Consider the following 21970-nt stretch of genomic DNA (forward strand, 5'->3'; position numbering starts at 1 on the left):
CTCTGCCTGAGATGGAACACAACATGGAGGGTTCCATGCCCCAGGACTCTATGGAAACTATGTTTATCTTGGCGAAGAACAATCAAGAGGGTGGTGGAAGTGCCACAATACTGGTAGCAACAGTAAAAATAGCTGAGCAAATGGGAATATAATGGTGAGTACCACCCAAGAGGAGATTATAGTCAACCCAGACTCTGGAAACCTGTTTACAAATGTCAGTTTACACCTTCTCAAGAATAATCAGAGAAGAACACGATGCAGATGGTATGGATGAAGGGGAAAGAGACGTTATCAGGAAGGAAGAACTTTGGGGGCTGAAGCACATTCATCAGGTTGGCTATGTTGACCTCTTCAGGCTGCATATATTTCAAGATGTATAAAACAGCACTGTGAAAATACGCAAGTTATTATATGCTTAATTGCACAAAAATAAAGGCTTTGTTTAAAAGATATCAGATGTATTTCAATTTCAATTTATTTATTTATTATTTACTTTTTAATTTTTTTTTTTTTATTTTATGGCATGGTCTCACTAAATTGGTGAGGGCCTAATTAAATTGTTGAGGCTGGCCTCAAAATTGCAATCCTATTGCCTCAGCCTCCCAAGCCCCTGGGATTACAGGCATGTGCCATCATGCTTGGAAAATTTCCTATTTTTTGAAAAAAAATTCTAGAAATAATCTTGATAATTTGATATCCAGTGCATAACTGTCAGGATGTCAACTAATCACAGATAATATTAAAACAACAGTCAACCAACCAAGATTATCTACCTATTTAAACAATGTAGTCATATATCACATAGGTGTATGATTTGTCTTTTAACTGAAATTAAAACTTTAGTTGAATCTAATTATATCAAGTTAAAGATCAAGTTTTCAGATGTTACCTCTTTATTATTTATAGGCATAATGTTTAAATTTTACTAAGTTTTAACTCACAGATGATTTTTTTCTACATTTTTTATTAAGTATTATAGGTACATAATAGTGGAATTCATTGTCATATGTTCATATATGCACAAATATAACAATGTAATTTGGCTAATATCACTTCCCAGCACTTCTCAGTCTCTCCCCTCCTTCCACCTCCTGGTATCTTTCCTGAACTGATCTCCCTGTGATTTTCATGAGATCTACCAACATGTTTCTTTTGCTTTTTCCTCTCTAGCTTCCACATGTGAGAAAAAACATATGACCCCGAACCTGAGTTTGGCTTATTTAGCTTAATATAATGTTCTCAAACTCCAACCATTTTCCTGTGAATGACATAATTTGATTTTTCTTAATGGCTGAATGAAACTCCATTGTGTGTATATATGCTACATTTTCTTTAACCATTCATCTGTTGATGGACATGTAGGCTGGTTCCAAAGCTGATCTCTGTGATGTTTTTCTTGTCTCCTTGTTATGTTTTCCAATGTATGAAAAGGTTGATGTTACTCCTAATAAAGATGTACTCAAGGGGTGTTTAAAAAAAAAATCCATGATTCTTTTTCTGCCTGAATCACAGAACAGGAAAATTTCACTCAAGGGACCTCTTTTGTGTTTTAAATATGTCAGGCTGAGGGAAATCACTTCCACAGATACTGTCTCCACACAACAATGGGTGTCAACTCCAGTGTGTTGCGGAAGAGCACACTGAAAGAAAATGTGACCTTACACAACACCCATGTTGAGTAAGTCATTTAATGTTCTCTGTGATGTTCAAAGATTTAGAAGTAAAATCCAATGCATAATGATGGTCATATTGAAATAGTATTAAAACTTCTAACCTGAGGAAGAAGGAAAACAGAACAAGGCACTAGAAGGAACGTAACATTTCTCAGTGCACCTCACCCAGTACATATCTTACACAATCTATTAATTTCTTTAAGGGTAAGAATGTCCTTATGTAAATATTGATATTCTCAAAGAGTTTTAGGGTTATGATAGAAAATATTTTTCATAGAAAGATAGCATATCTAGAAGGAGAACCAAAATTTGTGGCTATATTCTATTTATTTTAATCAACAAATAATTCTGTACATTTATGTGGTACAATCTGTTGTCTTGATATATGTGCACAACATGGAATGGCTAAATCAAGGTAATTGACATATCCATCTTCTCATTATTCATATTACAACTTTTGAAATTTGTATTTTAGAAGGTTTAAAACATAAAACACACCACAGGATGTGGTAGTGCACACCTGCAATACTCTCAGCAATTCAGGAAGCTGAGGCAAGAAGATCCACAAGTTAGAGGCCAGCCTCAGCAACTTAGCAAAGTACTAAGCAACTTAGTGAGTCACTAAGCAATTTAGTGAGATCCTGTCTCAAAACAAAATTTAAAAAGCCTGGGGATGTGGCTCAGTGATTTAAGTGTCCTGGGATGAATTCCCAGTACCCAGCCACCACAATAAAATATATAATGCATTTTATTTATATTTTTATAATATCATAATAAGCTGTGGCATAGACCAATATACCCAATTCCTCTTGACCAACTGAAGCTGTATCCTTTGGCCAATATCACCTCCTGCCTTTGGTAACCACCATTCTACTCTTTATTTCTATGCATTTAACATTTTAGATTCCACATTTAAGTGAGATCATATAGCATTTATCTTTCTGTGCCTGACTTACAAACCTAGAAGCCATTATGCTGCTATACTCTCTACCTCCAAGAAGAGCTTTTCCTTAACTTTATAATTTTAACAGTTTAAGAATTATCATTAACCCTGTTTGTGAAAATTCTGAGTTAAAGATAAGAAACCTAAATCCACTCATACACAATGTTCTACTGTCCCCTATAGATCCTCTTAAATTATTAATAACTCCTCCTGGGCCAGAGCAAAATTAAAAAATGAAAAGGGCATAGCAGAAAGGATATGTCTGATATGGGCTATGCGCCTGTCCATCCCATAGTTTTGCTAAGCGTGTGTGTGTTAATTTAGTGAAACTGGAAATAGTTAACATTTTTTAAAGGCAATTGTAATAAATGCTCTAACAGAGGTATGCTCACCAGTACTCTGACAGGACAAACAGGGTACAATCTTGTTGTGGCACATTTGTGCTGGGATTATTCAACAGCATCACCAAGCCTTCAGAGTCAATTCAAAATCCTTTATACCCATGGGCCTTTCAGCTGGCCACTGCCAACCTTCCCACTGGCCTCCCACACACTTCACTCAGGCCATTTGTCGTTTCCCTACAGGTCATGTGACTTCACCTCTGACCTGAGTGTTCTGTTCCTCTCCCTGAGATGTTCTCTCTGCAGGACTTGGCGAAAGGTTCCTCCCTGACCCCACTCATAAAGAAAGGCAATTGCATATGTTTCAGTGAGAGAAAGTAATTGGCTGTACATTAAAGTTGTTGTTTTTTTTCCAAAAAGCCTTGAAAACTGTACTCTTAATGATAGGGAATAACTTATAGTTATTAAATTTCACAGTACCAGAAAATATATGTGATTTTATTTTTTTGTTGTTCATTTTCACATCATGCCTATTAGATTAAATAATCTTTTTTTTAAAATGAGAAAATAAAAAAAAGTAAGAGATTAGTATCAAAGTCACAGTTCACAAGAGTGATATCTCAGACCAGATCTTACAAATCAAAATATAGATGACTGTTAAACTTTCTTAAATAATGATTGTTTAACTTACCTATTAATATTAGATAATATAGTTATAGTATAATAATTCTTAAATGTTAGTAGTTTATAAAACTAATGAAAATCAGCTGGATTTCTTACTGCTATAAATGTTCCCTGTGAAACTATGTGTTCATTTTGTAGTGATTGCCACCAAAATTCTGCTTTTGTTATTAACACACTTCTATGTCATTTATTCCAACAAGTAGAGAAATAGCTACTAATTTTTTTTTTCCTGGAAAGTTTTGCCATGATAGAAAATTCAATTTCAAAAAAAAAAAAAGATATTTCAAGTTTCTCAGGGGCACACACATATCATCTGGTATGCTATCAGGGTATTATCCTTAAGTCAGGTAATTCTCATTACAGATTATATGTTTACTTGTACTTTGAGGCTATTATCATATTCATCTCTCTTTCAACAGAAAATGTATGCTTTGTCAAATTGCTTTAGGAATGATTCTTTCTTTCTGTCCTTAATCTGTACTTCTGAGATCTCAGAGTAAGATAAGGGAACTGTTTGGGAAGCTATAGTGGTTTCCATTCCTCACCTGTTCTCCTTTGTATCACCTTGGAAAGTTCAGAGTATAAAAGGAGATGAAAGCTGATAAAAAAAATGGAGCAATGTCAAGGAAGAGAATTAATAAAGAGGTGAGGAGAATGGGCAGTAGTCTTTCTAATCTCCAGTTTCAGATACCTCAGTTTATTTATGGACGAACATAAGCAATATCATTGTTATATTAAGATTTAATTTCTCATCACTGAAGTTTTAACTTCTTATCTACTAAGCATTGATAGTCAAATATAATAACTTCCTACATATCTCTATAATATATTCTTAGAAAAATTAGATTAAGTAGATGATAGGTAGATATATAGATAATAAAATAGACAAATTTTATGACTTTGACTGAGATGATACTATGTCAAGGCTGGTTGATTTCCCAACATTCATTCATAAACTGAAGAAAAATACTTTCTGCTAATAATCTTGAGTAAAACTAAGCTTCAATTTGGAACCATGAATTCTGAATTTTTGTCTCAGTGGCCTCTACTTTAATTTCAGTCTTACATGATTCTCCATAGATTTTTTGTATTCATATAGCTGATTAAATAATATCCAATTAATTATATATTTTTAAAATTAATAGTAAGGTAGTATTTGAGTTTGTATCCAAATCTTCATATCAGTTATTTATTTATTTATTTGTCTATTTATTTATTTATTGGTACCAGGAATTGAACTCAAGGGCATTCAACAACAGAGCCACATCCCAGCCCTATTTTTTATTTTATTTAGAGAAGTGGTCTCACTGAGTTGCTTAGCACCTCACTTTTCCTGAGGCTGGCGTTGAACTCCTGATCCTCCTGCCTCAGCCTCCCAAGCAACAGGAATTACAGGTGTGTGCCACTATGCCTGGCATCATATCAGTTATGTATTATATGATCTTTCCTATAGTTTATCTCTAAAATACTGATCTAACATACATTTTAGAGTGAAAAAATTATAGTTATTTTTATGATATAGGACAGCTACAGAGAAACCGTAATGTTATAGCAAATCTTTTCACCAAATTGCAATATTACTTTGCCATCATTTTTCCAAGGATATCATCTACATTTTTGCTATTTAGTATAAAGATCACTGTTGTTTACCTGCCCAGATCACTTTTACTGGACTGATCCTTTTTACCAGAAAACTGGAGCTATTTCCAGGCAACATCTCAAACATGTGTTAGCTTTTCCTCTTGATGTCCTACTTTCCTCACAACCTGTTGAAAGAATACTAATAATGAATTGTTCACCTAACAATCCCATGTTATTCTCTTAAAAAGCCCATCATGGCTATCTTTCCATTTGAATATAATACTAGATATATTGAACTCTGATTTTTCTTCCAATTATACTTTTAATTTCAGATGTAGATGCTAAATGTCAATGTGAACATCAAATTCTAAAAGTCAAGTTCCTTTTTTATCCCCATAACTGACAATCTGTGTTTCTCTCAAGGATATTTCGGAAGACACATTGAATAAAATGGATGGAGGAAATCAGTCCACAGAGTCAGAATTTTTGCTTCTGGGACTTTGCCACTCATGGGATATTCAGGTCTTGCTCTTCATGATATTATTTATGATTTACCTGATGACTGTATTTGGAAATATTTTTATCATGCTACTGATCATCAAGGATACCCATCTCCATTCCCCCATGTACTTCTTGTTAGCCAACCTATCCTTTGTTGACATGTGGCTTTCCTCAATCACCACTCCTAAGATGATCATAGGATTTCTCAGGGAGAACCAGAGCATTTCCTTTGTAGGTTGCATGTGCCAGGTTCTCTTTGTCCATTTTGCTGGAGGGACTGAGATGGTAATACTGGTGGCCATGGCCTATGACCGCTATGTAGCCATCTGCAAACCCCTCCACTATACCACCATTATGAGTCTGCAAAGGTGCATTGGGTTAGTAGCCATCGCCTGGATTGTTGGCTTTGTGCATGGCATGAGTCACCTGGGTGTAATTGTGCAGCTGCCTTTCTGTGGCCCCAGAGAAATAGACAGCTTCTTCTGTGATGTGCCACTGGTAATCAAGCTGGCCTGCATGGATTCAGATAATCTGGACAGTTTAAGGAACATTGACTGTGGGTTTGTGGCTGTAACCTCCTTTATTCTATTGCTGATATCCTACACACATATTCTTGTCACTGTTCACCGAAGCTCTAAGTCTGGTGCATCCAAGGCTCTTTCTACATGCACTGCCCACATCACAGTGGTGGTGCTCTTCTTTGGGCCCTGCATCTTCATCTATGTGTGGCCAGTCAGCGCTACATGGTTGGACAAATTTCTTGCTGTGTTTTACACTGCTATAGCACCTCTTTTAAATCCTGCCATTTACTCATTGAGAAATAAAGAAATTAAAGATGCTATGAAGAGATTCAAAAGCTATTGCATGAATTCCAAGGCTAATATTTAATGCCCCGAAGCAAATGAGTGCTTCAAATTGACAATATATTGATCTTATAAAATAGGTTGAAAATTATGACATGTTCAATCATGTCTACAGGTTTTACTGTCCTCAGGAATAAGAAAAAGGATTTTATAAATAAGGACATATCAAATTTCCCAGGAAAGCAATGTGAATTTTTGTTTCTAAAACTCAAACACTATTAATCCTTCTTTGTGGGGGAATTACTTGATTAGTCTTCCTATGCTTTCTACTACATTAAAGAAACTCATGCAATACAGTCAACACCACCTTAGATCCAATCTGATGGACTGCATCTCCATGAAAATTTTTTGAATTATTTTTAACCCCACTAGAGAAAATGTGCTCATGAATCACTGATTATTCCTCTCCAAATTTCACTTATCTTTTTACAAAAGGCAAAAAAAATATATTATTTTTTCCTTAACAGAGATTCTTATCCAAATATGAAGTGGGGAAATTGAGAGAGAATAAAATAAAAGTGGTAAAACACTTAGGGAAAATGGCGGAGGTTATGACTCATTTGGTTTTAATTAATTCAATTAAAAATAATTCAATCAGTAATAATGATATTTGTTATAGTTATTAACCTCAAATAATAATATTTTTGCTTTCAATTATTAATCAGTTTTGTAAACATCCCAAAATGTAATCTACCTGAAGCAGGGACATGGCTTATCTAGTTATTCTTAAAACTATAGTACATAGTACCCTGAAATGGCACTTAGCAAACAAAATACATTAATAAATCAAATATATACCAATATTTTCATTCTTATGCTTATAAAATTTATTTCTCAATGTGTATAGCAATAAGCTCTTTTGACATTTCAAAGAATTTACAAACAATTACAGGTTATAAATAATATTTCTGTTCTTTTTTCCAGAATGATAAATGGATTGAAACGGATTTGTTGATATCAATAAAAAATGATAAAATGAAAGGATGCCATATGAGCAATTTTTATTTATTTTATTTGGAGCTGTTTACAACAAATGACAGGATAAAAATAATGCAGGTATCATCCTTCAGAGCTTTAGTATTATGCACAAGTTGTTAATGAGAAAACAAGACCCAAATATAGGAATCAAATTTCTTGAAGATAACACAGCTTTATTTGCTTTACTTGAAGAACTGAGAGGTGAATCATACTTCCAAGAGTGTTTATTTATTATTTGCCAATCAACAGCACAGTAGAAAATTTGTTTTTCACCAAACATGTTAAAGCATAACTTATGCCAAGAATAAAGTACCAAAAATGTCTCTATTTTTAATTTTTAAATTTAAATTTCTATTTTTAAATGTCACTATTTTTAAGATTTCATGAAATGGGTATAAAAACTAAAAACACAGATTTGACTATTCTGTAGCATAACACAGCATGACAAATTCCAAGTGGTAAATGCCCTCAACTCAGACATTTTCATCATTTTTTACTGCACAATTCAAGCCTAGTATATACACTTTAATCTAATAGGCAGATCTAATTAATTTCTTTTTTTTGTTAGAATCATCTATACAAATACTAATCTAGAGGACTTATAGATATGAATGTTCCCTAGACAAAGCACAAATTACCATAGCCAGTTTTTATTTTCAAATTAATGAAAATATTGTTTTCAACTCTGATTGAAGTATAACTTTCTCAGGAAGAGAGTCTTCCAATCCAACAAAACCCAATGTTAGCGGAAGGGAAGTAAAAGATTTGTGAGTGAGTAGTAAGTACAACAATAAGAGGAGCTTCTCCCACTTTCTCATCTTCATTCCCAAATCTTAGAAATAATGATTTTTTTCTCCCATGAGAGCCATACAGCCTCATCACTATGCCATTCAACATTCTTATAGACCGGTTGTTTATGGGTGATCATGTTATATGGTCAAACTAGTAAATTCATTGGTCATGGACCCATTGCTTCATTTGTGTGGCTGTCAAATAAAGTGTACACAAATATCATGATGGTGAATATGAAACTACTTAAACCCACAGATGGTCGTGTAAGCTGAGTATTGTCATAGAAGCATACTCATATCTACAATAAATGCTCCTTCTCTACTTCCTCCTTGGTGTAAATATTCTAACATCACCCATATTCTAACATACCATTAGGATCTCCACAGAATACTGTGCCATATTAGTGGATGGGTTCTAAAGTACTGATAGCCAGATAACGCATATGAATCATTGCATACAGGACTTCAAAGTCTGGTCACTTTATATGAGGACCCATTGATCAAATACTGGGACACCTTTAAAAAAATGGACACCTATATTTTGATAATCTGTGCCCATTCTGAAAGTATCTAATTCTAGGATTCTTTCCTTTGTTTGTCATCAATATTTCTAGTGTCTTCATTCTATGTTCTAGTCATCTAAACAAACTGTTATCATTATTTATGAATCAATATAGACTCATGTTTTTTACAAGCCAAAGGGAATAACCAAATATACTATCACAATTTCTTCCCATGTTTATGATTTCTCCTAATTATTGTTTTATGTGACCACAACCATATTAAAAATGCTTAAGCATAATGCATTTTTTGACAGAGGCTATAAGACCACAGACCTTCATTTCTAGTTACTGTCAATATTTCATGTAAACATGAAGCAGAATTTTTATTTTCAGTCCACTGTTTATAAGGAGTTTCCCACATAGTCATAGCTGTGTAACAAGGGAAACAATCTGGCAGAAAAGGATGTTGTAATTGTGGCACCAGAAACTCATGCAATCCCTTTACGCCCCAGACTTGATAAGCTTGATCATGTTCCATTTCTACTTGATGACAGCATATGATATTTTGCATTTCAATTTATGAATTACATAGTAAGATACTGTCCAGGTCTAATAGATGGTGATAGTTAGACCTCAAGCACTTTATTGATGTCTCTGACTCCATCTGTTTAGATACATCTAAGGCCCCAAAAATAGTACCCCCTTTTTCCTGATCACTCATTCTATCAGAATTTTATAGTCCAGATATGAGGTGTTCCCCAAAAATTTGATGTGTGAGACACTGCAAGAAGGTCCAGAGATGAAATGGTCTGAAACCTCTTCCAGAAAAACTTTGTTGCAAGCAATCATCTTTTCTTCTGAAGCCGGTTACCTGAAAGACTTCATGCACACAACAAATTCTCCTATTTGCCATGCATTTATTTCATTTAATTTCCTTTATCTACCATAAACTACCATCACTACCCCCATTTCCTCCCCCCAGAATCCCAAGGCCTTATTTTCTTCTGTAGCCAGAAATGCTTTTTACACTTCAAACATCTGGACCTTCTTTGCGTCTCCTATTGAAACAGAACCCCTCTAAAGTTAAAATCTCCAAATTGTTTTAGCTCCTGAGCTTTCTTATACTGAGTATGGAGGCTGAGGGGCAACCCTCTGACCTTGGTGGGTGCCTGGGAAACAGAGAATGTAACCTGTTTCTCAGCGTAGCTGAATCTACATATGTACATTTCCTAACTTTAGTCCCACTGTACCTCTTTTCTTCTTTTTCCTATTTTTATTGGTTCTTTTTAGTTATACATGACAGTAGATTCCATTGTGATATATCTACACAGACATGGAATATATCTCTTTCTAATTAGGACCCTATTCTTGTGGATATATTTGAAGGTGCAGTTCACTGTTATATATTTATATGTGTACACAGGACTAAGTTATGCCAGATTCATTCCACTGTCTTTCCTTTTCTTACTCCCTCCCTTCTCTTCATTCCCTTTTGTCTAATACACTGAACTTCTATTCTTTCACTCCTCCCCACCTCCATTATTATGGGTTAGCTTTCACATATAAGAGAAAACATTTGACCTTTGGTTTGGGGGAATTGGCTTATTTCACTTAGCATGATAGTCTCCAGATCCACCCATTTACTTGCAAATGTCATAAAGTCATTCTTTTATGGCTGAGGAATACTCCATTGTGTATATATAACACAGTTTCTTTATCCATTCATCAGTTGAGGGACACCTACATTGGCTTCATAGCTTAGCTATTGTGAAATGTACTGCTATTAACTTTTCATGTGGCTTCATTACTGTCATATGCTGATTTCAACAGCTTTAGATATATATTGAGGAGTAGGAAAATTGGGTCAAATGGTGGTCCCATTCCTAGTTTTTTGAGGAATCTCCATAATGCTTTCCAGAATGGTTGCACCAATTTACAGTCCCACCAACAATTATGAGTATGCCCTCTTCCCCACATCCTCACCAACATTTATTGTTATCTGTATTCTTGATAATTGCTACTCTGACTGGAGTGAGATAAAATCTCAGTGAAGTTTTAATTTGCATTCCTCTAATTGCTAGAAATGTTGAATATTTTTTTTGTATATTTGTTGACTATTGGTATTTCTACTTTTGAGAAGTGTCTGTTTAGTTCCTTTGCCTATTTATTGTTTGTTTGGGGTGTTAAGGTATTTTTAAGTTCTTTGTATAACCTGGAAATTAATGTCCCATCTTAGGTTCAGGTGGCAAAGATTTTGTCCCATTCTGAGGCTCTCTCTTCATGCTCTGAATTGTTTCCTTTGCTGTGAAGAAGATTTTTAGTTTGATGCCATCCCATTTATTGATTTTTTTTTTAATTTTACTTCTCGTGCTTTAGGAGTCTTTTTGAAGAAGTCAGTTTCTAAAATGACATGATGGAATGTTAGGCCTACATTTTCTTCTAGTAGGTACAGTGTTTCTGATCTAATGCCAAGGTTTTTTATCCACCTTGAGTTGAATTTTGTGCAGGGTGAAAGATAAAGGTCTAATTTCATTCTACTGCATATGGATTTCCAGTTTTCCCTAAACCATTTATGGAGGAGGCTATTTTTTTCTCCAATGTATTTTTTTGGCATCTTTGTCTAGTATGAGATAATTGTATTTATGTGGGTTCATCTCTATGTTTTCTATTCCATTGGTCTTCATGCCTGTTTTGGTGCTGGTTTTCTTACTCTAGCTCTGTAGTATAATTTAAGTTCTGTATTGTGATGCCTCCTGCTTCACTTTTCTCACTAAGGATTGCTATCTATTCTAGGCCTCTTATTTTTTCTCATGAATTTCATGACTGCTTTTTCTATTTCTATAATGAATGCCACTAGAATTTGAATGGAAATTGCATTGAATTGGTGTAGTTCTTTTAGTACTATGGCCATTCTGGCAATATTAATTCTTCAGACCTAACCTGACCAACAGAGATAAACTGTGTATGTGACAAAAGGTACCCAATCTAGGGGTAATTTTCCTACCATGGGAAAAAATAGAGGAGGGGACAATTAATTTAATGGACAGAACCAGGTAGTAGAATTCTCCTGAGATTGGAAAGAACACAGAGGTTTAGGACATTTAAATCCATGTTCTAGCATGACATCGAAAATATATATTTGTAATTATGGTCCACTTCATGCTTTGAATATAAACTTTGCTGTTCTGCCACTTAGGCTCATTTTGAAACAGACATATATCTTTTCTCTTCTCCCTCTCCCCATCCCTAACCTGGGGGGAGACAACAGAAGTATACTTCTTCCCATCCTAGGTGGAGTTATCTGACCTTGAGCACATGCCCACAACAGGAATGAAGTAATTCAGACTTAAGGGATGGAGGTAGAAGATCTAAGGATTAGCTGCCTTCTAAATTACCAAGTGAATTTAAAAAAAAGAAAGAAAAAGAACAATGCACACTGGAATACTGGAATGTAGCCTTTGAAACACCTCTTTGAAAATCATCTCTTCCCCATTATGGCCAGAATCATAGTCTCTGCAACAGGAATCCCTCATTTTTCTTCTTTGCTAGCAAAGTGATAAAACTTTTTCCTTTTTCTCAAACCCTTTTCTTCATCATTGAATTGTTATTTAATCAAGGACAAAGCTCAATAATACATTCAGTATTTGATCCACCTCCTAAAATAAAGCTATTAAATCCCTTGGGCTCTTTGGACGGACAAAAGGGTCTTTCCCTCCCCCCGCCTAATGAAATGACTGGGGGTTGTGCTGGGGTCTAGATAGTTTCAGGATGGGGCTGAAACTATCACCAGAAAAATAGTCATCAGAAAAAATCAAGATAAGGTTGGAAGGTGGAGTCTTTCAGACCAACACCACAAATTCAGGGAGAGAGGGGAGAGGCTGACAGTAGATGACACAAGACATCCAGTGTTTGAATCAATTAGACCTACATAGTAAAGTTTCCATAAAATCTCAAAAAACAGTGTTTGAGAGTTTCAAGATAGTGAACACATGGAGGTGCTGTGATAGCAAACAAGACCTAGTTGTTCAAAGAAGCTATAAAAATGTTATGGTAAGAAACCAATGCCTGGGGAAGAGGTAGGTTCCCCTCCCCTCTCTCAGTCTTTCTCCAGGAAGCTTGATTGGCCATGGATCCCTACTTTTTGGACTGCAGATAACTTCCCCTGACTACTCCCCTTTGAAGTGTAAACGCACCTAGAGAGGCTCTAGGCCCAAGGCTAGACATTTATCTTTATTGAAGTCTTGGTAAGAGGAACCAGTTCTTCCTCTTATCACACTCTGTTTCACATTATAAACCCTCATGCACAATCGTTTATCCTGTGGACTAGAAAATATATGACATTAGATAGGCCAAATATATTGTGAAATAGGGACTCAAAATTTGGAGTTTTGTTTTTTCTCTGGGCCCTTTGGCATAAATAAAGCCAAGTGCTGCTTGAGTCTCCTCAGCCAGTCTGTTTCTGGCAACAGTTCCTGAAGGATGGGCACATCTCAGGAGGATATGAAAGTTTTGCACCCTTTCCCAAGGACTTTGACCTGTGCACCTTTTCTAATTGGCTGTTTTTCTGAATGATCTGAATATCTTTTATAGTAAATGGATAAATGCAAGTAAAGTGCTTCTCCAAGTCAGGTTCTGAGACATCCTAGAAAACTGCAAGGATTTAGGCCAGGAGACCTTCAATTTGAGGGCCGTTACTACATTGTTATGAGACATTAGTTGAAGCTGCCCATCTAACTGAAGCATATAAAATGATCAGGGAGCCACAAATACCACTAATGTCTAAGAGGACGTCAAAGAAATACCCTAATGAGAATGGCCATGCCCAGAGTAGTTCCATAATATATATATATATATATATATATATATATATATATATATATATATATATATAAATGATTTGTACAGATCAAGATATGTGAAGGAGGGCATAGATGCTCACAAGAAGGAAGCCCCGTTTCTCTGAAGAATAACCTAAATTGCTTAAGGTACTGCAGTACTCAATCATCACATGGACAGTGCTCTGTAAGTAGTTTTCCACTAACCAACAAACGGCTACTTGGTTTGTGTCTGGCAGTTCAAAAACAAATGGACAACATCCTATCTGGAATGATGTCACTGAAATAGAAAAAGATAGGCAGTGGAGAGTAGGGAAGAGAGAGAAAACGTCAACAAGAGGGCAAACAAGAGAACAGCCATCTTAACGAGTCTCACCATGTTATGAATCATTTTTAATTTCTCAGAAGGATGTTAAGTTTCCATTTTGTAGAAAGTGACTGTGTAATCCATCCAGAGCCAAGTGCGGGACAATTGATATATCAGGAACCAATTAACAAAGGGCACTTCCCTAGTAACAATGTGGAAAATGTCAAGAGGATCTTATCAACTTTTCTTTATGTGCCTTTAAAAAAGGAAATGTTATAAGACTTAAACAGCTCTCTTGCTCTTCCCAGGCACTGAGCTGGAAGTTCCAAGACTTTCCTTTCAATTTCTTTTTAAATAAAATTCCTGCTCACTTGCTTACTTTGACACTCAGGGGTTTATTCTTCAATGCCATGGAACATGAATCTGACCTCAACTCCTGCCAGTAACACCACTGTGATTAAAACAAAAAAAAAAAAGAATATAAAAACTAATGAGCCCAGTAGAATGAATTGCATGTTATTTTCTAGCTGCGGTGGAAAAAATGAATAGTTGTAAAAGACCTTATATTTCAGTTTTCACTGGCTCATGAACAGTGGCCCCTGGCCTGACCATACATGCAGGCAGGAAGTCCATGGAAACCTGAATTAAGAAAGGGATTCTGCATGGGACACAGACAAATGAAAATTCAAGGGGGACATTAAAGAGATAAAAGTTGATGCCTAGTAGAAAACTCCTGGGTTCAGAAGATGATTGGAATTGACAAGTAGAAAACTCCTGGGTTCAGAAGATGATTGGAATTGACAAGCAGATAATCCCAGTTGAGGTGATCACCTGTTCCACGAAGGGAGTGGGTATGGGAGAGCTGCAGCGTTGCAGAGATGGGCCTAATATAGACATATTTCTCTTGTACACCTGAGGAACAAAAACTAACAAGAATTGTTCTGTCTACCAGCAAAAGAAACAGAGACTGTAGTTGGAAATGGAAGATATGGTCCTAAACACAGTTGACAAGTCAGACTGATGCTGCTAGTCCTGGGGGCTGTAGATTGGTTTTTACAGACTCTGGACTGAGCTTCCTTACCTGATGGAAGCTGTCAATGCTCAGAGAGCTATAGAAAAAGTGTAACAGAAGATATTGCACCAAGTTGGTAGACCAAGGAACCCTCTGCGTAGCTCAAAATGTCAAACAATGGTCAAGAAATATCCTCCACAGAATATAGCAAAATGGAATGGGCAATTGAAACATAGATTATCTAAAATGGGTGAGGATACGATTTGCTTTGGCACTTGAGTGTGTGCTCAAACTCGACATCAGTAGGACTAAATTATCCCCACTAAATTAATCCCCTGTTTTTCTGTGGATCTGGGAAGAGAGAGTGGTGGAGGACTCTGGTAGGACTGTGCAATTCCTGCCAAGGAAAGCTAATAGTATGACTATTAATGACTATACTTTTTCCCCTTTCTTCCCCACAATACCTGTTAGTTTTTTTTAAGACTTTTTGTTTAAATTATAGATGGACACAATACCTTTATTTTATTTATTTATGTAGTGCTGAGGATCGAACCCACTGCCCCACACATGTGAGACAAGCACTCCACCACCGAGCCACTGCCCAACTTGGGTTGTTTTTATTTTTTTTTTCCACCTCATGCAATGGACACAGGGTGAGGGCTGAAAGTACAAGTGCTAAAACAGGGATGGGTCACAGAAGCAAGAAACTGTAGCTATATTTTAAAATCATATATTAGTATTTCTAAAGGACTGATGTGGGTGGTTTTTATCTATATCCTATTTGGCAAAATTGAGGTTAACTGTAAGTGCAGCTGTATTTCCTAATGGCAGAAGTATTTCACTAATTCTAGTCCTACATATATTCTGAATGGGAGTGGACTGAGGGAGAGGTGCTTGTAGACTAGTATTGCTGCCCACAATCTAGAACAGCGCAGTAACTGACTATGTAATCTTGGAAAATTTGTGGGTATTCATAAGGAGAAAGACGAACAGTGGGTGAGGTTTAAAAGATTAATAAATGAGCTATTAACTGAAGAAACTCGAATATCACACTAACACCTTGAAAGGTGTTATGCTTATAGCAAGAGATGACTTTATCTCTTGTTATGGTTTGGTTATAAGGCATGGCTAGAGCATGTGCCTCACCAGGAACCCTCCCTATAAGGGTGCATTTCCCTACGGTTCTTTTCCCGGCTTGTTCTCACTGTCTGGGCTTCCTGAGCCCACCATGATCTGATCAACTTTCCTCTGCTGGGCACCCACCCACCATATGTGTTGCCTCACCTTGAGCCCAGAGCAATGGAGCTGGCTCCATTCAGTCAATGGACTGAAACCTCTGAAACCATGAGCCCCAAATAAAGTTTTTCTCCCCTTTATTGCTCTTCTCAGGTATTTTGGTCATTGCAGTGAAAACCTAACTAAAACATCTCTCTCATCTCAATTATACCCAATGCCATATAATTGTGAAGACCACTCCTGCTTAGGAAACCTGACAAAACTGAAAGAAGCCTGCAAGTTTGAATGGCCTCCATCCTGGGAGACATGTTTATACTCTTTGATGATGGCCTGAACCATATATTGATGGTTGAATGTGATTCCAGTAAATTTCCAGTACTTTTGACTTATAGGATCCTTTTTTACTAAGAGCTCTATGGTCAGAGACCAAGGAGCAGACTGTGAAATAACAAGAAATAACATCTTGGTCTATTTCTCCCGTCTCTGGCACAAAATGCCTGATTTCCTGAGTACTAAGGGTACTAGGAGAATATTTTTGTAATGTTTCGTCTCAGGCCCTTGTTCTTGAGACAAATCTCTTAATACCTTCCTACGTAGGGGTACAGGAGACTCTTCTGTCCTAATATTTGATATTCGACTCTGGTTCCTGACACAAAACTCTTAAATACCTTGGAATTTCCTGGAACATGTAAGTGTCTTCTGTCCTAGTGAAGTAACAATTGATGGCCTCATGAACAGCTACAGGATGGGAGCTAAAGGAAAAGAAAATTTACTATGTGATTAGATTATTAAAATTTTGACCCACCCTGAACTCTAGGTAGGTGAAAATGGATGAAAGCAGCATTAATCCCAAGGGGGCAATAATTTAATCAACCATGCCTATGGGTCCTAGAGGATGGCACATCTAAAGAGGGCATGGAAGCTACATGCCCCTTCCTACATGCCTTGCCCTTTGTATCTTTTCCATCTAGCTATTCATCTGTACCCATTGGCATATCCTTACAATAAATGGACATATGTAAGTAAAAGTGTTTCCTTGAGTTTTGTGAGCATAGAATATTGTGGGGTGACCAGCAGCCTGCTAAAGTAGGTTCCTGCTCAGGAGGTGTGAGCTGCCTAGGAAATAAAAAGTCTGAAGTAATTGGTAAGAATAGAGAGAGAACCAGAATTTAGATATAAAAAAGGAGCGTATGATAGGTTTTCCAGCTCCTAATAGGTAAAGCACAACTGAAAAGGGCCCTGATTCTTTATTTAAGGGGGAATACTTTAAAGGCAGAGATAAGGGCTCACCAAGAGGAGTCTTGCTTCTTGTGGTGGCAGGGGTCTTGCAGTAAACAAGTTGATTGACATTTTGGAAAGTCATACCCATCTCTGAGAGGCTGTGTAGCTCCAGCAGGTCACCCCATCACTGGTGCTATGCTAACTTGAGATGGAACTAGGTAGGATGCACATGAACCAGGCATTCTCAAACCAGTGGGCTTGCTGCTGGGAGTCCCTGACACCAGACTTTCTTCCTAATGGCTTCAACATTACTTTAGTGCACACACAGTTCACAGATGGCTCTCAGCAATAGAGAAGAAAAAGTTTATTTTGGCTCATAGTTTCAGAGGTTCAGTCTATGAACAGCCAACTTCATAGCTATGGGCCTGAGGTAATGCAGAACAGCAAGATGGAAGGGCAAGTAGATCAGAATGTGGCAACCAGGAAAGACAGAGAGAAAGACAGCCAGAGAGCGGGGAGCACGCTTTGATCACCAGAGGGCAAAATATAAACCCTAATGGGATACCCCTAGTGACATAATTCCTCCTTCCACAACCCACCTCTCTACACTTAGGACACAGTTCATTCATATTACTGTATTAATTCACTAATTAGGTCACATATCTCATAATCTAATCATTTTACCTCTGAAACTTCTTGAGTTGTCACACTGATGAATTTTGGGTGGATATCTCATATTAAACCACAATATTATATTATTACTTTTTGATTCCTTCCTCTTCCCTTAAGGTTTTTCAAAGTGGCATGTGTACTGTCAAAATACATGGATATAGATAGTTAACTATGCTAGTGATTTCTTCATTTTTTATCTACAGATGATAAAATTTATTGAATTTTCATCACATCTAATAAAATATGTGTCATTGAAGAAAATGGGAGAAGTAAACAGTAGTAAATTAATTAATTCTCAATACTAATATAAAATTAGAACAAGACTTCACGAGATACATAGCTTACATATAGACTATTGTGAAAGATAGACCAAACAGAAGAAGTTCATTTAACAATGAACTCACATTTTTTCAGATTTTATAAACTTTTTTCCTATAAATAATTGTGATATCAAAACTCTTTTAAAAAGACAATTAGCTAGTATTATTTTTACATTTTATTTGTTCTTTTTTAGTTATACATGGCAGTAAAGTTTGTGTTCACATATTTATAAAAAGGAGTATATCTTATTCTAATTAGGATTCCAGTTTTGATGATGTACATGATGTGGAGATTCACTGTGGTATATTTCTATATGTACATAGGAAAGTTAGTTAGATACATTCCACTGTCTTTCTTACTTATATTCCCCATCTGTTTCGCACTCATCTGGGAACATATACTATATGATTTAATATTTTGATAAGAATATAATGATGTCTATTTTGGTTAATATTCTAGGGGCCCTTGCAACACTATGCACATTTTGGAGTTACTGCTCAACAGTGGTTTTGCTTTGAATATATATTATTTGGCAGGTAGGTAACCAAATCACAGTCCCTAAAGAACTATGGAGTATAGCCTTTGTTCTGCCCAATCAGGAATCCCAAAAGTGACCCTGGCCAAACGTGGGGTCAAGTCTATGACCACACTTAGGTAGAAAGCATCCATTAGCCATGTCAAAATGGAGCAAAACCTTCTTCATAATTCAAACATTATACAATGTAAACACATATCAAACATTACACAATGTATACACATATCAAACATTACTTGGTATACAATTAATATGCACAAAGTGGAAATTAAAATACTTTATTCTTAGTCAATGTTATTACATATTATGCACATGTAAATATTCAACAATGTTTACTTTATTAAACAAAATAAAATTCTTGCAAAAATTATATTATTGTAACTGAGAATATTTATTAGCATAAGTTTTAAAGCAAAGAAGGAAATCAACCCCAATCAATGTAGAATATGTACCACTTTGCTTGACCAAAAAAAATAAATAATAGTTATAAGAACCAATTCTCCTTTTTAGATGAGAATATTTTTTAATCCAATGATAGAAGAAAATATTAACTTATATCATTAACTCTACATATACACACAGTAGATTGAAATTCATGAAAGTTTTAGTTTTTCACTGAATTAATTAAGAGCTGGCCAACACAGAAAGGGTGAGATATCTTAAATAAATTATATAATTATATAAATAAATTAAATATATAACCACATTATTGGTTATTAACTTTAAATAAACTAATATTTTTCAAGTTGCTGGAAAAGGGATTTTAAAAAAATGTCTCAAGAAAACACATCCCTTTAAAGACCTATGTTTACAGAAGACCCTATTTAAATAAGGTACTACAAGAGCTCTTGTAAGTTAGTTGGAGATTTTCCTCAGACCAAAGAGCTGACTAATCAGTTTCCTCATTGCCAGCTTCATGTCTTTGTTCCTCATTGTGTAAATGGCAGGATTCAGGATGGGTGTGATCAGAAAGTCCAAAATGGCAAGAAACTTATCCACTGGCACTGTGGGAAATGGCCACATATAAACAAAGATGCATGGTCCAAAAAACAAAACCACCACAGAGATGTGAGCTGAAAGGGTGGAGAGAGCCTTGGACAAACCACCTGAAGGGCGTTTCCATACAGTAAACAGGATGAGGATATAGGAGATAATCAATAAGAAGAAGGTGCCTGTGGAAATGAACCCACTGTTGGCAGTTACCAAGAATTCCATTCTATAGGTATCTATGCAGGCCAGTTTGATAAACCAGGGAAGATCACAGTAAAAGCTATCTATCTCATTAGGACCACAGAAAGGCAAATGGACAACAAAAGCTACTTGGGCCACGGAATGAATGATACCAATAATCCAAGCACCAGACAGAAGCAAAATGCACATTCGTGGGCTCATAATGGTCAGGTAGTAGAGGGGCTTGCAGATGGCCACATATCTGTCCAAGGCCATGGTTACCAGGAGCACCATCTCAGATCCACCCAGGACATGAAGGACAAAAATCTGGGTGACACACCCTTGGAAAGATATGGTTTTATCCCCAGAATATAGGTCATGAATCATTTTAGGAACTGCTAAGGTGGAAAAACATAAATCAGTAAATGAAAGGTTAGCTAAAAGAAAGTACATGGGAGAATGTAAATGAGGATCAAAGGTCACAGTAAACACAACAAGGGTGTTTCCCAGAATAATCGTGAGATAAAACACTGTAGAGAAGGCAAGGAGGAAATGCTGCACTGGTCTGTAGTTAGAAAGTCCCAGCAATATAAATTCAGAAACTTCAGAGAAATTGGATTCATACATTCGTTTTTTGTTTTTTTTTAATTTCTTGTTCTGCCTAAAAGCCAAAAACAAATCAATAAGAAATAATCATCAATAAATATTTAAACAGATTTAGATTATTTTATAAGGTAGAATAATTTTAAAAAGAAATTTTTACCAACATTTATAACATATTTTGAAAATTAGTGTATTTATTTACTCATTCAAGTATTATTCACCATGAGTGTATACAAGTTCTGTATATACTTCACATACAAGTATATATGTCAAGTTCTGAATTAGAAGTAGAACATTGATTCTGGCTTCAGTGGATCTGCAGACTAATGGTGCATCTAGATATTAGATACCTTTAAATGTAGGACAGATACTGATGACTGACTGAAGAGAAGAATTGAGTACTATGAGAACAACTGACTTATCTCATGGTGCCTGCTTTGACTGAACTAAATATGAAGTCACTGTTTAAAAGTAATGGAGGGCTGAGATTGTGGCTCAGTGGTGGAGCACTTTCCTAGCACCTGTGTGAGGCACTGGGTTCTATCCTCTCAAAACCACATTAAAAAATAAATAAATAAAATAAAGGTAGTGTGTCCATATATAACTAAAAATATATTTAAAAAAGAGTAAGTACAGTAGTCCAAACTGTGAAATGTTCTGGGCAAAGACCCTGAAACCCGTAGGAAGGCACTGAAATCCATAAGGATTTTATTTTTATTCTAAGAGCAATAGAAACCTACCAAGGGTTTTAAACAATAGCTTGTCCATATTTCTATTTTCAAATGTTCATAAAAGCTTCAATATAAAAAAAATAGAATGAAAGGGCCACAGTGACCCTATTGTTACCTACTGAAGCTACATAACACAGTTATACTTGTTTTATCAATTGACTAGGAGTGTCAGTCAACCAATGCTGGTCACAGAAAAGATAAAACAGGGAAAACTATAGATATTTGACTATCAACTTAACTCAATGAAGGCTAACTGGATACTTAAATGTCAAAAGGAGAAACAAATCCAAAGAAGGTATGGGAATATTTAGAATAAACACACAGTTCACGCTTTCCCACCTGGAGTGGCCTGGGTTCACAACTAGCTTTACCACCACCAAGCTTTCCTCTGGCTCACCTCACTGACAACCTTTCTTTCTCATGTCACCATTGTCCCTGCTGCCACTCCACAACAAGCCCTGGCTCCATG

General features: G+C 36.0%; 2 protein-coding genes across 2 annotated transcripts; one reads left to right on the top strand and one right to left on the bottom strand.

The window, feature by feature from the left end:
* Positions 1-5669: 5669 nt before the first annotated feature.
* LOC124104628 (olfactory receptor 4F4-like) lies at positions 5670-6611 on the top strand. The gene has a single exon (XM_046461669.1). The coding sequence runs from the start codon at positions 5673-5675 to the stop codon at positions 6609-6611; it is 939 nt and encodes a 312-aa protein (XP_046317625.1). The 5' UTR covers positions 5670-5672.
* Positions 6612-19852: 13241 nt separating this feature from the next.
* LOC124104048 (olfactory receptor 4F15-like) lies at positions 19853-20794 on the bottom strand. The gene has a single exon (XM_046460714.1). The coding sequence runs from the start codon at positions 20792-20794 to the stop codon at positions 19853-19855; it is 942 nt and encodes a 313-aa protein (XP_046316670.1).
* Positions 20795-21970: the final 1176 nt, after the last annotated feature.

Source organism: Marmota monax, unplaced genomic scaffold (genome assembly GCF_021218885.2).
Source record: "Marmota monax isolate L192 unplaced genomic scaffold, Marmota_monax_Labrador192_F-V1.1 WCK01_AAM20220418_F8-fsc00001, whole genome shotgun sequence".
In the NCBI taxonomy this organism is placed as follows: Eukaryota; Metazoa; Chordata; class Mammalia; order Rodentia; family Sciuridae; genus Marmota; species Marmota monax.

What these genes read in the sequence shown, in the direction of transcription:
- LOC124104048 (XM_046460714.1), bottom strand. Translation starts at nt 20,794, where the DNA reads ATGTATGAATCCAATTTCTCTGAAGTTTCTGAATTTATATTGCTGGGA.
- LOC124104628 (XM_046461669.1), top strand. Translation starts at nt 5,673, where the DNA reads ATGGATGGAGGAAATCAGTCCACAGAGTCAGAATTTTTGCTTCTGGGA.